The 14,845-nt window shown below is 38.9% G+C and overlaps 1 protein-coding gene across 4 annotated transcripts in view; it reads left to right on the plus strand.

Moving 5' to 3' along the window:
- RIC8B (RIC8 guanine nucleotide exchange factor B) overlaps positions 1 to 14,845 on the plus strand; it is a 122,506-nt gene that overhangs the window by 33,725 nt on the left and 73,936 nt on the right. For all 4 annotated transcript variants that reach the window (XM_011975525.1, XM_011975523.1, XM_011975524.1 and 1 more), the window contains one exon: positions 9,709 to 10,317. In XM_011975525.1, the coding sequence (XP_011830915.1) occupies positions 9,709 to 10,317 (609 nt within the window). The remainder of the gene's footprint in view (positions 1 to 9,708; positions 10,318 to 14,845) is intronic.

Consider the following 14,845-nt stretch of genomic DNA (forward strand, 5'->3'; position numbering starts at 1 on the left):
CAGGATAGCCTCGATCTCCTGACTTCATGATCCACCCGCCTCAGCCTCCCAAAGTGCTGGGATTACAGGCGTAAGCCACCGCGCCCGGCTACTATTCTTTCTTCTACTCTTTGCACATTTAGCAGCTTCTCACTATCAGAACTTGGTCTAAATATAACTCTATCTAAAGTTGATATTTTCCCCAGTTATTTGCTATCAAAATATCCTGTTAATTTCCCTTATATTTACTTAACATTTTAGCACCAGAATTATATCTCTGTTCACACTGTGTACCCATCACCTAACACAATGCCTTGAATATGGCAGGTACTGAGAATATTTGTTAAAGGACTGAATGGAAATTGAACCTGTACCTTTCAGGTGTCGTTTTAAATGATACTTCCTTAGGAAACTTTTCCCTGAATTGGTTTAATTCTCTCCCATGAGACTGGATTATATTAGATTTTTATTGCCATAATATTTTATGTTTAAATCAGTGGTCTTCATGGGAATAGGGTAGGTTTTCTCCTCAGGAGACATTTGGCAGTTTCTGGAGACATTTTTTATTGTGATGACTGGGTAATGGGAATATTACTGGCATCTAGTGGGTGGAGGCCAAGGGTGCTACCAAATGCCCTACAATGCACAGAACAGACTCCCAAAAAAAGAATTATCCAATCCAGGATGTCAGTTATGTTGAGGCAGATAAATTCTTGCTTAGATCTATTCAGTGCACTTGTCGTATTGATCCCTATCTTGTGTTTCTTTGTAATTCTCCTCTGTTCCACTTTAAGTTCCTTAGACGTCTCACCACATTGGATTTATTAAAGGGAAATTAACAGGATATTTTGGTAGAAAATAACTTGGTAAATTCTTGATAGATGGCCGAGTAGATAAGAAAATGAATATACAAAGCAGCCATGGCACAACTAGGACAAGTTGGCCTAGATCCTGATATTAGATATAGAAAGCAGTTGCGTAGTCCTTGAGGTAAACTATAATATCTGTTGCTCATAGAATGATGGCACAGTTGAGTTTCTGTATGGTACATTGATGAGATGCCATATTTCAAAGCTGTATTATATTTAGGTTAAAGCTAAGTTGTTTTAACAAAGGGACCTCAAGATAGAAGTGGCTTACAAAATATGTATTTATTACTTTCTCAAGTAATAGTTCTGAGATAATCACTCAGGCAGTGAATGACTCTGCTTTATTAATTTATTCAGGGACCTGGTTTCCTTTCAAGTTGTCAAATCATGCTTCACCATCTGAGCATTGTCTTAACCTAGACTGGACTGCCACTTTTAGGTTTAGGCTATAGAAGGGGATAAGACAGTGGAGAAGTCATACCCACTGTCTCAAAGAGCCAGACCTGGAAATGGCATAGATCATGTCTGTACACTTGCATTCTACTGGCAAGAGCTCCATCATACAGCAGTGAAGAACAACTAGGGAATGTGGTGTGGCTAGGTAGCCATGGGCCTTGCCACAGTTGTTACTGCATGAGAAAAGGACAGTGGGTTTTGGTGGACAACTATCAGTTTCCATCACAGTGTCTAACAAACTGTTAGATAAACCTACAGTCAGCCCTCTGTATCCATAGATTCAACCAACAGAGTTAAAAAATATTTAGGGGAGGTTGAGCGCTGTAGCTCACACCTGTAATCCCAGCACTTTGGGAGACCAAGGCAGGCGGATCACCTGAGGTCAGGAGTTCGAGACCAACCTGGCCAACATGGTGAAACCCCATCTCTACTAAAATACAAAAATTAGTGGGGTGTGGTGGTGCGTGCCTTTAATCCCATCTACTTAGGAGGCTAAGGCAGGAGAATCACTTGAACCTGGGAGATGGAGGTTGCAGTGAGCTGAGATCACACCACTGCACCCTAGCCTGGGCAACAGAGCGAGCCTCTGTCTCCAAAAAAAAAAAAAAATTAGGGGAAAAAAACCCCCAAAACAATGATATAGCAGTAAAAAATACAAATACAAAATACAGTATAACAATTTACGTAGCATTTACATTGTTTTGGGTATTATAAGTAGTTTAGAGGTGATATAAAGTATATGGGAGGTTGTGCAAAGGTTGTATGCAAGTACTATATACTATTTTATATTAGGGACTTGAGCATCTATGGATTTCGGTATCTATGGGGGTTCTGGAACTAGCCTTCTGAGAACACTGAGGGACACTATTTATGAAGCTTTATATTATTTATTTATTACTCTGGTATCTCAGTTTTACTACCTTATATAGTTGAAGAAAACTTATAAAGGATAAGAAGTGTTGTCTAGAACAGTGCTTCTCAAATTATTTGTGATGAAGGATCAAGGTCTTACATTGTTTGTTTTTCCCTAATTTGCAGTAGGCCAATACTTTTCTAAAATGCAATACAAATTAATCACTAAAAGAAATAATCATCAAATTACTATGAAAGTTTCTAAATGCATACTCTTCTTTATCCCTGTCTCACCTTATGTACCTATCTCAACATGACCTAGCAACAAGGAGTTGGTGAACTGGCACTAATCAGTAGACAACTCTTCTAAGTAACACTTGCCTCAAAAGTGTTTTCTAACAACCTATTTTGAATTATCAGAGTCTAGTAGATGAACTGTGGTATCAGTCTTTTAAACAAAGGCATTTTCTTTATGTATAAAATTTTTAATTTTTTAATAGTTTTAGAAATCACCTCTTAAGATAGTATATAAATCTTGATAGATCATTTGAATGCTTACATATGCTTCATAGCGTATTTTGTTTCATAACTAAGCCAAAGATGATCCTTGTTTTATAGATTCAGAGTGAAAAAAAAGCCTACTATTCTGGAGCTTAAAGAAGGTTGCCTTAGAGGGCATTTAGTTTTAATGCATGGTGTGGAGGGAAAAAAAAAGGCCTAATAAAGTGACATGCTCAAAATCACAATAAATCGGAGACAGCTATGGTATGATCATAATTTACAATGGAAATTACATTGGAATCAGATGATCTGGATTGAGTCCTGACCTTGTATTTCTTAGCCAAGTGGCTCCAGGCAATCTTAACGTTTTAAGAATTGTGTGGTGGGGCCGGGCGTGGTGGCTCAGGCCTGTAATTCCAGCACTTTGGGAGGCCAAGGTGGGAGGATCACCTGAGGTCAGGAGTTCGAGACCAGCCCGCCAACATGGCGAAACCCCGTCTCTACTGAAAATACAAAAATTAGGCAGACGTGGTGGTGTGTGTCTGTAATCCCAGCTACTCAGGAGGCTGAGACAGGAGAATCACTTGAACTCCGGAGGCGGAGGTTGCAGTGAACTAAGATTGTGCCACTGCACTTCGGCCTGGGAGACAGAGAAGACTCTGTCTCAAAAAAAAAAAAAAAAAAAAAGAATTGTGCAGTAAGCATTTCTTAGATTGAGAAATATAAAAGTTTTTTGTAAACTGTAAAGCACATAAGCAAAAAATATTACAGGTGACACATCCCAAATCCTCAAACCTGAAATCTCCAAAATTCAAAACTAAAAAGAAAAAATACCTATTTATGGGGTACATGTGATACTTTGACACAAGTGTACACAATGTGTAATGATCAAATCAGGGTAATTGGGGTATCCATACTCTCAAACATTTAACATTTCTTTGTGTTAGGAACATTCCAGTTCTGTTCTTCTAGTTCTTTTGAAATATACAATAAATTATTGGTAACTGTAATTGACCTGTTGGGCTACTGAACACTAGATCTTATTCCTTCTATCTAATGGTATTTTTGTACCCATTAACCAGCCCCTCCATATCCACCCCCAAGCCATCTCCACTACCCTTCTCAGCCTCTGGTGGCCATCATTCTACTCTCTATCTCCATTAGATCTTTTTTTTTTTAGCTTCCATATAAGTGAGAACATGCAATACCTGTCTTTCTGTGGCTGGTTTATTTCACTTAACATAATGTCCTACAGTTCCATCCATGTTGTTGCAAATGACAGGACATAATTTGGAACTATTTTGAGTGCCGACATGATATTCAAAGGAAATGCTCATTACAGGATTTTAGATTTGGGCTGCGCAACCAAGTAAGTATAATGCAAATATTTCAAAATCCAAAGAAATCCAAAACACTTCTTCTGATCCTAAGCAGTTTGATTAAAACATACTCCACATGTGCTATAATTATTAAAATTGTGAAGCCATTTCTTTTAATGGTAAACCAACATTGTTCTTTCTGGACTCTGCTGCATTTCATGCTACAGATTCATTGAGAACAGGAGTCATATTTAATACTGCATCCATTTAAAAGTATGTTTTACAAGGACTCTAGCAATATGAAAAATGCTTATTATGTTATATTTAAAAGTTAGGAAGCAAAATTATGTGCACATGATGATCATACCTGTGTGTTAAAGTAATAATACATGTTACTGAAAATCAAGTAAATTAACTAAGGATCAAGCTCTCTGTCCACTGTGTATAAAATATACCAGTTCATATAATTAAAGATTTTTTTCTATTTTCTTTAATAGTTTTATTCTGTATTTTAAAGAGCATATACATGTAAGTAACTTAAACTCTTCAGAAAAAAGAACTTTGTATGAAGGTGCATACTTTCTGCTACTTCTATGAAAAGACTTTTACCCTGGGGGATGAACCACCCTACCAATACAGTCACAAGAATAGCGTCTACTACTTTCTTTCCTTCTTAGAAAGGGAAAGTGTCAAGACATTATTAAAAGACCTCTAAGCTCAAATGCTTGAGATTTAGGGAACTTAATTTATTTCGAGTTGGGGAGAGGGTGCTAAGATTAAGAAGAAATAAAACATAATGATAGTCACCATTAAAGAGTGCTTATTATGTCCCAGCATGTATTTTATAACATCCCTGTGAGATACGGATGTTATTCCCCCCGCCCTTTTTTTTTTTTTTGATCCACCCACCTCAGCCTCCCAGAGTGCTGGGATTATGGGTGTGAGCCACCATGCCTGGCCTCCCATTTTTTAAAAATGGGAAACTGAGACTAAGAAGTGTCTAAATCATACAGCTGGTTAAAAAAAAAAAGTCACACAGTGGCAAACCCAGGTATTAAACTCAGGTCTTTGATTTAAAAGCCACCATAATACATTTTCTTCTCTTGTGAAAAAGATGTCCCTTCCACCTTCAGAGAATTTTTAGTAGTTGAGGCAAACTCATAAAAAGAAAACTAACAGGATGGATGTGCTAAGCACCAAATGATTGCTACAGATTTGTGATTTAAGTATCCCTTAGAAAGGAAGAATGTTGAGGTCTGAAGTGATTAGGGAAATTTTTATGTTGAAAATGGGTTTTAAGCTTAGTCTTCGAGAATTGCTAAAACAAATAGAAAAGGAAAAGGACTGATGTGTAGAGGGAGGCTGTAACAAAGCAAAAAAGCTCAATATGAGATAATTTGGAAAGGAATATAACTAAAGAGGAAAATTTGATAAGAATAGTATGAAAGAAAACTCAGAGCAGGTTAGCAGATCTAAAGTGCCAAACTGAGGACTTTGACATTTTACCTGATAATAACGTGTAACAGATAACCTGTACTGAACATTTATCACTTGCCAGGCACTGCCCTATTTGTTGTACATGCATGATCTCATTTAATTCTTGCAGTAAATGAGGTCCAGAGACAAGTAACTTGCCAAGGCCACAATTGTTCAGAAGAAGAGCCAAGATTTGAATATAAACAATTTAAATTCAGAACTTCTGCTCTTAATTACCACACTGATTTGGTTTTAGAGTCCATGGTAGATTGAACAAATTTCAAGCCCAGGATCAGTGACCTTAAACAAGTAATGTGCCTCCCACCTTTGGCAGTTTTTCACATTTTAGTTCAGAAAAGTGATGTGACAATAGAAAATGACATCTCATTCCTGTCCCTGCTGCCCTTACACATCTTGAGCACATGGCAGCGAAGGAGAAGTCAAGGTAATGTGCTAATGGCTTTCAAGTCTGCCTGCGTTTCTGTGTTCATCTGGTCAGGTATTCTCAGTTAACCCTTGACCCTAACGTCCAAATTGTGTCAGTCCATTGTTAATCATAGTTCAGTGGTCCTCACATTGTGGATTCTGGACCAGCAGTAGCATCAACTAGGAATTGTTAAAAGTCCCATTTCTGGACCCTCATCCCAGACCTACTGAATCAGAAACTCGAGGGATGAGGTGCAACTGTCTGTTTTTTAAAAGTCCTTTAGGTGATTATGATGCATGATGAAGTTTGAGAACCACTGTTAAAGTCCACTATAGGATTTCAGTTCAGGAGCAAACTACTAAAAAGTTTTTGGCAATCCTTGAGGGGTAGATGTGGTGGCAGGGCATACCATGCTGAAGGAACAGTGGAGGAAAGACTCAGGATGTATCATGGTCAGGGACTGGGGGTCAGTTTGGAACATCTGAAGAAGAAACAGTGTGTGTTTGCGTTGTGTGTATCAGACAACAGTAGGAAAGGGGAAACTAGGCCCATTTCAACAACATTCTGTGGGCAGCAGGGAGGTATGAAAGGTGTTTGAGGAGAGCAGAGCATGTGTTAGGAAGAGTAAAATCAACTTAAATAGTTACAGCACAGAAAAGTACTGATAGGGCAAAATAAAGGGGAAATACAAGAGCACCTTTGAAACACGGAAGTAGTACACAAACTCAACAGATAGAAGAACTATAAAGAATGCTGCCTATTCAACCACTTTTATTTGTTCCTGATAATATTCCTTAAATAGAAATTACTGTATTGAGTAAAGCATTAAGTATGTTGATTAAATATCACTTTCATTGTTTTTTATGTTTTTGGTTCTAAAAATTGTAATTTGAAAAAAGAGAGTCATTGTCCAAAAAGTGGTATTACTTTTCAAGAGATATAGCAAAAAACTGTGCAACAGTCACCATGTGAGGTAAGTCTGTAGTGAGAAATGGTATGTTCAAGAACAACTGTAATTAAAAACTGTGCAAAAAAATCTTGTCTTTGCTTGCTAGATGATCTACAAGCTTTTAGATGAGGCAGTTTTTAACTAAAAATTTTGTAGGCATCTTTAATCTCTTTCATGTCTCAGAGTTTCTCAGTCCATTTGGTTTATGTGTAGCCCTGGCTATTCCAATTTGTCTTCGGGCTCTGCTGTTTTTCTTTCTTGAGTCTGAAGTTATTAGGAAGAAAAGTGCCATAGTGCCCATAGGTTTTCTTTTTACTTTTATTGTTGCTGTTATTTTTAGTTTAGAATGGAAGAAAGATATTTGTGTGCTGTTAGACATGTAGAACTCCGAATTCACAAATGTAATATTTTATAATACCTTATTACATGTTTCCCAACTTAAGGAGGAAGGCAGATATTTCCTTCTTGAATGAAATTGTGTGGAAGCAAAGGTGATCTGATTCCACCCCCAGGAATATACCACATATGAAGTAGTATGTAGAATGTATTTTTTTGTCTTGAATGTGAAAGGTCTAAATATGGAGAAAATTTTCCCTGTTCTGTATACTTTTAATAATGGGCACATTATACTTTCTGCTATCCCCAAACTACATTCAAAAAAAGTACTTTAAAAATGATATTAAAATATTAAAAGAAAGTCCTTTCTAATTATCAGGTATGGTAGGGATATAATTGACAATGTTATGAAATTTTTTTTTGGCTTATCAGGTAAAGTTCCTTTCCACATCTATTTAAAGAACATAATACAGTCATCCCTCTGTATCGTGCAGTCTGCATCTATGGATTTAATCAATTGTAGATTGAAAATACTCAGGGAAAAAAAGGATAGTTGTGTCTGTATTGAACATGTACAGACAAACTTTTCTGTCATTATCCCTTAAATAATACAGCCATTTACATAGCATTTACATTGTATTAGATATTATAAATAATCTAGTGATGACTGAACATATACAGGAAGAAGTGCATAGGTTATATGCAAATACTATGCCTTTTTTTTTTTTTGAGACAGTCTCGCTCTGTTGCCAGGCTGGAGTGCAGTGGCACGATCTTGGCTCACTGCAACCTCCGACTCCCTAGTTCAAGTGATTCTCCTGCCTCAGCCTCCCGAGTAGCTGGGATTACAGGCACGTGCCACCATGCCCAGCTAATTTTTTGTATTTTTAGTAGAGACAGGGTTTCACCATGTTAAGCAAGATGGTCTCGATCTCCTGACCTCGTGATCCGCCTTCCTCAGCCTCCCAAAGTGCCGGGATTACAGGCATGAGCCACTGTGCCCATCCTCCTATACCATTTTATATAAGATACTTGAGTATGTGTGGATTTTATTATCTGCAGAGGGTTCTGGAATCAATCCCACACAGATACCAAGGGATGACTACATTTTACATGGGCATTTTTGTAGCTGATGACTATGTGCACATAGCCTAGGTTTTCTGACAAGATTATAATGTGACCCACAGGCAGCCTCTTTTTATTAAAGAGTTAAGTCTGATGATAGATGAATAGAAATTCTGTAAAATCTTATATTGGTAGTAGTAGTAGTTGTTGTTGTTGTTGTTGTTTGTTTTTTTTTTTTTTTTTTTTTTTGAGACGAGTCTCGCTCTGTCGCCCAGGCTGGAGTGCAGTGGCGGAATCTCAGCTCACTGCAAGCTCCGCCTCCCGGGTTCACGCCATTCTCCTGCCTCAGCCTCCCGAGTAGCTGGGACTACAGGCGCCCGCCACCTTGCCCGGCTAGTTTTTTGTATTTTTTAGTAGAGACGGGGTTTCACCATGTTAGCCAGGATGGTCTCGATCTCCTGACCTCGTGATCCGCCTGTCTCGGCCTCCCAAAGTGCTGGGATTACAGGCTTGAGCCACCGCGCCCGGCCTAGTTGGTTTTTTTATAAGATATAAGGGAGTACAGAAACATTCAGCAATGGAGTAGTTATAGCTGCTTGCCTCACATGTAAGGGTAAGCTTGAGAGACCCAGACCTGCAGTTCGTAGAGAAGAAAGCTGACATTGAATTTTGAGGGAATGGTCAGTGATCCTTAAATCTGGCAATGGTATAAAAAAAAACCTCTTTAGGAAATAAGGATATTGGGTTCATTCTAGAATTGTTTTTGAGATATTGATAGCAAGGTTTGGAACCAGAACTACTACATATATTTGTACGATCTGTGCCCTACGGCAAGAGAACAAAAGAAAGCTAAAATTCTGTACACAATCTGAGCTTCCCAAGCTATGTGTGCTTTTTAATAATTTGCCCACCCAATGGGAACTTTTTTCTGTAGTTTGTATACTAGGAGGAGTCACCTTTTTGCAATTGGCTCAAGGCTTAATATATGCTAATTCAACTGTATTTGGAACCTAACACTTGGAATAATTTTTTATCAATTTGTCAGCAAAAGTTCTTCTCTGGGGTTGTTTGATGATTAAATATTATTAGATCTTAGCTAAAGGGGGTTCTAGGGTTTCTGAAACATGGGACTGCTGCTAAAGAACTATAAATTCAGAAGCAATAGCACAACTAAAACTCAGCAGAAATGCATACTTCTTTAAATCTTTTTGCAAGAGCCTGTACTCTGGACAAATAGGAACCAATTCTTGAGGCGTTAATCTTTATTTCTGGGAAGGGAACAGCTATGATTCAAACTGATTGTCTTCCATCCTGATGGTGACCTTATATTTCAGTCTGTAACATTCCGTGATTTAAAAAATAATAAAAACCTTTTCTATCTGGATTTTTAACTGTTGTTAAATACATTGGCAGAGAAACATTCTGTGTTAAGTCATTTGAGCCAAATAATGATTTTTGCATACTCTTCTTGTTTTTCAGAAACTCTGTGAAGGCATATTTAAAGTCCTTATAAAGGACATCCCAACAACATGTCAAGTGTCGTGCCTGGAAGTACTCCGCATTCTCTCCAGAGACAAAAAGGTTTTAGTTCCTGTAACAACTAAGGAAAATATGCAGATACTGCTGCGACTAGCCAAACTAAATGAGTTAGATGATTCTTTGGAGAAAGTATCAGAGTTCCCAGTTATTGTGGAGTCATTAAAATGTCTGTGTAATATAGTGTTCAACAGTCAGATGGCACAGCAGCTCAGCCTGGAACTTAATCTTGCTGCAAAGCTCTGTAATCTCCTGAGAAAGTGCAAGGACCGGAAATTTATCAATGACATTAAGTGCTTTGACTTGCGCTTGCTCTTCCTTCTGTCACTTTTGCACACCGACATCAGGTCACAATTGCGCTATGAGCTCCAGGGACTACCGCTGCTAACCCAGATCTTGGAAAGTGCCTTTAGCATCAAGTGGACCGATGAGTATGAATCGGCCATAGACCATAATGGACCTCCTCTCTCACCTCAGGAGACGGACTGTGCCATTGAGGCCCTCAAAGCTCTCTTCAATGTGACAGTAGACAGTTGGAAGGTGCATAAAGAGGTAAGGCAGAGAAGGCTGTTTTTATCTACCTGAAATTTAATTGGTCTGGGGCATCCCTAGAGTTTCCTGCAAGAGAAGAATACAAGTTGGGAAATGGAAAAAGTTCCCACTTCTCCCATTAAGCAATTGTATTACCCAGGATGTACTTCTTAACCATTGTAAGTCTTATTCTTTCCATTTGTGTGATAACACCTATCAGAATAGGTATAAAAATGGACTACTATTTTGTAAGTTGCCAAATATAGTTTTCTGAGTTGCATTATTGTCTCTTTTTAAGAGTGCCTCTTTCAGGAATAAGGTTTAAATGATAAGATTTGAGGGGAAGCAAAACAATGTGGTTGATAAAGCTATAGGCATTTTCAGTGGCTGCCATCTTAAAGGAAAGTTAAGACAGATCAAGCCAGTTGAAGTTGATCAATCAGAATTAGTGTCTGCTCAGGAGAGTAGAAGATGCTCTGTGTATGCCTATCGTCCCAGTCTCCAGGGGGGTTCTCTATAGTGTTAGATAACTACCAGAGGTATAGGACCACAACTAGATATCTGTGCTCATATATAAGTTCTAGAAAACAAGCTGATTATGCCAGAGTGTGGGGAAGGTTATTTTAAACCACCTGACTTATTTCTAAACAAAGATCTTTCTTCACTGTGGCTTGGACCCTTCAGCAACCCAAAGTGAGGCAGATTTGATAGTTTACATTTGAGTACCTACAAGAACAATATGCTAAATAGGAAACTCAGTTTAAGGAAGTCAACAAATTAAGTGAAGTAGACATAAACTTTTTTCCCTCCTTCTAGAAGCATAACATGTCATATTTACTCTGTTTTTAGCTTTAAATAACTTGAAATTCAGCCCCTGCTGTAAAAAGAGAGAGAGATTTTGGTGCCAGAGCAAATTGTCTTTTTTGACAATTGACTTTAAGATTTAGGCTAACATTTGAAACACTTCTCACCCATGAGTAAAGATCTGTTTTTGCCAGCAGCCCACTTTAAAGGGATTATCTCAGTGCAGTGCTATAGTGGGAATATGCAGACATCTGAGTTTTAAAGTGCAAATAGGTCTGTATTTTGAAACTAAATATTTGAATATCAGTCCTAACAGCTGTTCTAGATGACTGTAGTATGGTCAGTTTTTCCTTGGCCTTGGCAAGAAAAGATGTGGAAAGCCCACATGCTCCATTTATGCATTGAAACCAAATATTTGGAAGTATTTAAAATGTTATGTTTCTATGCTTATTTGGTACCTTCTATGGTTATTTTTCTTACGCTGTTTGTTTTGGGGTTTTTAAGTTCTCCATTTGAGACTTTAAACTCCTGAGACTGTTGGTTTGCCATTGTTAGAGCCCCCTGTTATTTAAATTATACCCAAAATAGTAGCTCACACTGTTCAGATTCCTGACAAAAAAGAGTGTAAAATTCAGTGAGTACACATCAGTATATGTATGAAATGGATAACAGGTAATAAATATCAGTATATTGAGATTATCCCTCATTAGTGTACTTCAGTTATAAGTAATATCGGAGCTAGAAGAAGCTTTAGAAAATGTTGAAGTAGCAAATACTCATTCTGTGTTATAGAATATTTAATCTCCAAAAGATACATGAAAAGGATCCGTAATCCTGGAGCGGGTATCTCTGACCTAGTACCCGTTGTGAGTCAGTTGATATAGCCATCATAAAATATATACATTTAATGTGACTCTGGGCTATTACTGAAGTGCTCAGAAATTTAAATACTATTGAACATAAGATTCTTGCCAACCCAATTAGATAAGAATGTCTTCATGAGTTTCCAGAGTCAACTTTTAGCAGACATTTAGTCATTCATTCATCCAATCAGTCTGTCAGTCAGTGAATATTTATGGTCAATTGCTAGACATTATGCCGAGCATTGTGTAATATTTTTGCAAACAAAAGGCATTGTCTTTGCCTTCATGAAACTTCAGTTTTTTTAGGTGAGAGAGGTAATAAATCAGTAAACACATATATAATTCAAATTCTCTTAAGTGCTAGGAGAGAAAGAGCGCATTGATTGAGAATACTTAGTAAGAAAAATTTTCTGAAGGTGTCTCCTGAGATCTGAAAAGAGAACGACTTAGCCATTTGAAAAACCGGGGGATAAAAAATTGGGGGATGAACATTTTGTGGAAGTTAAACAGTGTATGAAAGACAGAGACCAAAGCATAGGGTACTTTCTAGTGAGGGACCCACAACGTGGCATAAAGAAAGTCTGTCACCAGAGTGCAAAGAAACTTGCTACTAAGAGCCCATTTACCTGGATTTTAATAGCTCCTTGATTGTCAGACAAAAGACAGTTTACTTCGATTGGGCAAGCCCCTAAAGAATTGCCAGAATTTTAAAACAGTGACTGAAATAAAAGGATATGGAAAACTTGTGGTACAGAAGAATCCAACTTTTAAAATAAACGTTATTTTCCTTTTTATGAAAATAATATATGCTCATTGTATAATATCGAGGAAAAAGGCATATAAGCAATAAGAAAATACAAATTCCCTGTAAACTCACCACTCAAAAGATAAGCACTTTTTTATTCTTTTTTCTTTCTTTTTTTTTTTTTTTGAGACAGTCTTGCTCTGTCACCCAGGCTGGAGTGCAGTGGCACAATCTTAGCTCACTGCAACCTCTGGCTCCCGAGTTCAAGCAATTCTCCTGCCTCAGCCTCCAGAGTAACTGGGATTACAGGCATGCGCCACCATGCCTGGCTAATTTTGCATTTTTAGTTGAGACGGCGTTTTACCGTGTTGGCCAGGCTGGTCTTGAACTCCTCACCTCATGATCCACCCGCCTCGGCCTCCCAAAGTGCTAGGATTACAGGCGTGAGCCACTGCGCCAGGCCTCTTTTTTTTTAGCTAAAGAAATAGGGTCTTGTCTGTTGCCTAGGCTGGAATGCAGTGGTGTGATCATAGCTCACTGCAGCCTCAAACTCTTGTGCTCAAGCTGTCCTCCCGAGTAGCTGGGACTATAAGTGCAGGCCACCACACTCAGCTAATTATTTTTTATTTATTTATTTATTTTTGAGATGGAGTCTTGCTCTCTCGCCCGGGCTGGAGTGCCGTGGTACGATCTCGGCTCACTGCAAGCTCCGCCTCCCGGGTTCACGCCATTCTCCTGCTTCAGCCTCCCAAGTAGCTGGGACTACAGGTGCCTGCCACCACGCCCTAAGTTTTTTGTATTTTTAGTAGAGATGGAGTGTCACTGTGTTGATGGTCTCGATCTCCTGACCTTGTGGTCCGCCTGCCTCGGCCTCCCACAGTGCTGAGATTACAGGCGTGAGCCAGGACGCCCGACCTATGTTTTAGTCTTTTAAGACATGGGTCTTGCTATGTTGTTCAGGCTGGTCTTGAACTCGTAGCGTCAAGCAATCCTCCTACCTCAGCCTCCCAAGTAGTTGGGATTACAGATGTAAGCTACTGCACCAAGCACTGTTTGCCTCTTTTGGTGTGTATCTTTCTTTTTTTTTTTGAGATGGAGTTTCCCTCTTGTTGCCCAGGCTGGAGGGCAGTGATGTAATCTTGGCTCACCGCAACCTCTCCCTCCTGGGTCAAGTTATTTTCCTGCCTCAGCCTCTCGAGTACCTGGGATTACAGGCATGCGCCACCACCCCTGGCTAATTTTGTATTTTTAGTAGAGACGGGGTTTCTCCATGTTGGTCAGGCTGGTCTCAAACTACCGACTTCAGTGATCCGCCCGCATCGGCCCCTCAAAGTGCTGGGATTACAGGTGTGAGCCACTGTGCCCGGCTGGAGTATATCTTTCTAACTATTCTTAATTGTATGGTAGATAAATATATATGTACATTTTTACAAAAATGCAGTCATTTAATAATCTTAGTCTTTTTTCTTCATAATAAAAGTTCATAAACAGTAGGTTTTCGGCTGGGTGTGGTGGCTTACACTTGTAATCCCAGCATTTTGGGAGGCCGAGGCAGGCAGATCACAAGGTCAGGAGATCGAGACCATTCTGGCTAACATGGTGAAAACCCACCTGTACTAAAAATGCAAAAAATTAGCCGGGCGTGGTGGAGGGCGCCTGTAGTCCCAGCTACTTGGGAGGCCGAGGCAGGAGAGTGGCGTGAACCCGGGAGGCGGAGTTTGCAGTGAGCCAAGATCGCACCACTGCGCCCCAGCCTGGGCAACAGAGCAAGACTCCGTCTCAAAAAAAAAACAAAAAAAAAAAGAGTAGGTTTTCAACATGTGTTTCTTTAAGCCATAAAGTTTCTAGCAGTGGGCTCTGGGAGCAATTGGACAGTGTTCCAGATTCCTCACCCTCACTTTAAATACAGAGCACCAATTGTTATTGCTATTGCTATTGCTTTTCTTTAAATATAGGTTGTAATTAAGATTTAATTTGGGGGATAAAATGGATTCCGCAACCCAAAAGAAATTTTTGACAACCACCTTCTAACTTCTTGTGAAATAATACGTACTTGTAAGTATAAAGAGGCCTATGAAAATGAAGAATATGGCTAGGTGCAGTGGTGGCTCAGGCCTGTAATCCTAGCACTTTGGGA

The sequence above is a fragment of the Mandrillus leucophaeus genome, unplaced genomic scaffold, assembly GCF_000951045.1.
Source record: "Mandrillus leucophaeus isolate KB7577 unplaced genomic scaffold, Mleu.le_1.0 Scaffold157, whole genome shotgun sequence".
Lineage (NCBI taxonomy): Eukaryota > Metazoa > Chordata > Mammalia > Primates > Cercopithecidae > Mandrillus > Mandrillus leucophaeus.